Here is a 1,083-nt window from a genome sequence, read left to right as displayed (position 1 = left end):
TTTTTTTTTTTTTACAGTAAGTTGAAACTAAAGGTGGTATTAAACTAGTGGCATGATGTTACTAGCTATAACTATAGGTCTATGTGAAGTTGATCGAGCCACTCAAGTGTAAACATTTTCAGATAAAACATTATGCAGAGGTTTTGTGAACACACTAGCGATCACTACTAAAAACCCAGTTATAAGCCAAGCAATTGCAAAAAAAAAAAAAGACATTTGTAACTGCATTACATATTGCAGCAGATTAGAATGTCTGTGGGTGTGTTACTAAAACAATGACCTCCCCCATAAAATGGCACTGGGAGCTTGTGACCTGAACACAGTCTTGTGGGAACAGCAACAAGAAACCAAAGAGGAGAGAGGGAGAATATGCTCAGGCACTGCAGGCCTAACAAAGAGCGTTTTTCATAGCTGCTGGAAAGGATGAAGCTCTGCCCTAACCTCCTTTGCCCAGGCGTGGGAGGAAAGAGGACTCCACCACTCTGTCATTCAGAGGCTGGGCCATGCGGTAGTCATTCCACAGGGTCTTATTTTCATGGTCCATTAATGTGCTCTCCAATTTCCTGATCTGAAGGTCACCACATTAAAAGTTAAAGGAAAGCAAAAAAGATTGAAAACTTTTTCACGAGGACTTTTGGAGGCACCTGATTGTGAGAGAGGGTGATGGGCGTATCAAATACAGTCCACAGAATGCTCTCATGGCACGGCGGTGTGGTGAGAGAGCCCTGATATCTGAAAAAGTGACTCAAGTTGTCTGGAAGCATGGAGCGTACGTTCAAGTTAGTGATATTCATAGCCTGACCTGCAAAGAGCGAGAGAGAAAAATGCAGAAAAGAAGTGGATATACGAGGCAGCATAGAATGAAACATTTTTGCGATGGTCATCCAAAATGTTTTGCATTACCTGCATACTTGATGTTTGCCAGGTTTGCAATGAAATCACTGTAGTATGTGTTCTCAAAATGACCATCCTAAACACAAAGTATCCATTTATCAAATACTGTAAATGAATAGTATATATATATATATATATATAAATTAACTTTAAAAATATATATATTGTATATATATATATATATATATA

At 38.7% G+C, this 1,083-nt stretch overlaps 1 protein-coding gene across 2 annotated transcripts in view; it reads right to left on the bottom strand.

Annotated features, from left to right (window-relative positions):
* LOC107703061 (carbonic anhydrase 6-like) overlaps positions 1 to 1,083 on the bottom strand; it is a 17,256-nt gene that overhangs the window by 5,741 nt on the left and 10,432 nt on the right. For both annotated transcript variants that reach the window (XM_016505561.1, XM_016505560.1), the window contains 3 exons: positions 904 to 970; positions 645 to 802; positions 442 to 568 (listed from right to left, as the gene is read on the bottom strand). In XM_016505561.1, the coding sequence (XP_016361047.1) occupies positions 442 to 568; positions 645 to 802; positions 904 to 970 (352 nt within the window). The remainder of the gene's footprint in view (positions 1 to 441; positions 569 to 644; positions 803 to 903; positions 971 to 1,083) is intronic.

The sequence above is a fragment of the Sinocyclocheilus anshuiensis genome, unplaced genomic scaffold, assembly GCF_001515605.1.
Source record: "Sinocyclocheilus anshuiensis isolate Anshui unplaced genomic scaffold, SAMN03320099.WGS_v1.1 scaffold883, whole genome shotgun sequence".
NCBI classification, from domain to species: Eukaryota; Metazoa; Chordata; class Actinopteri; order Cypriniformes; family Cyprinidae; genus Sinocyclocheilus; species Sinocyclocheilus anshuiensis.
This window is presented reverse-complemented; position numbering and strand designations above follow the sequence as displayed.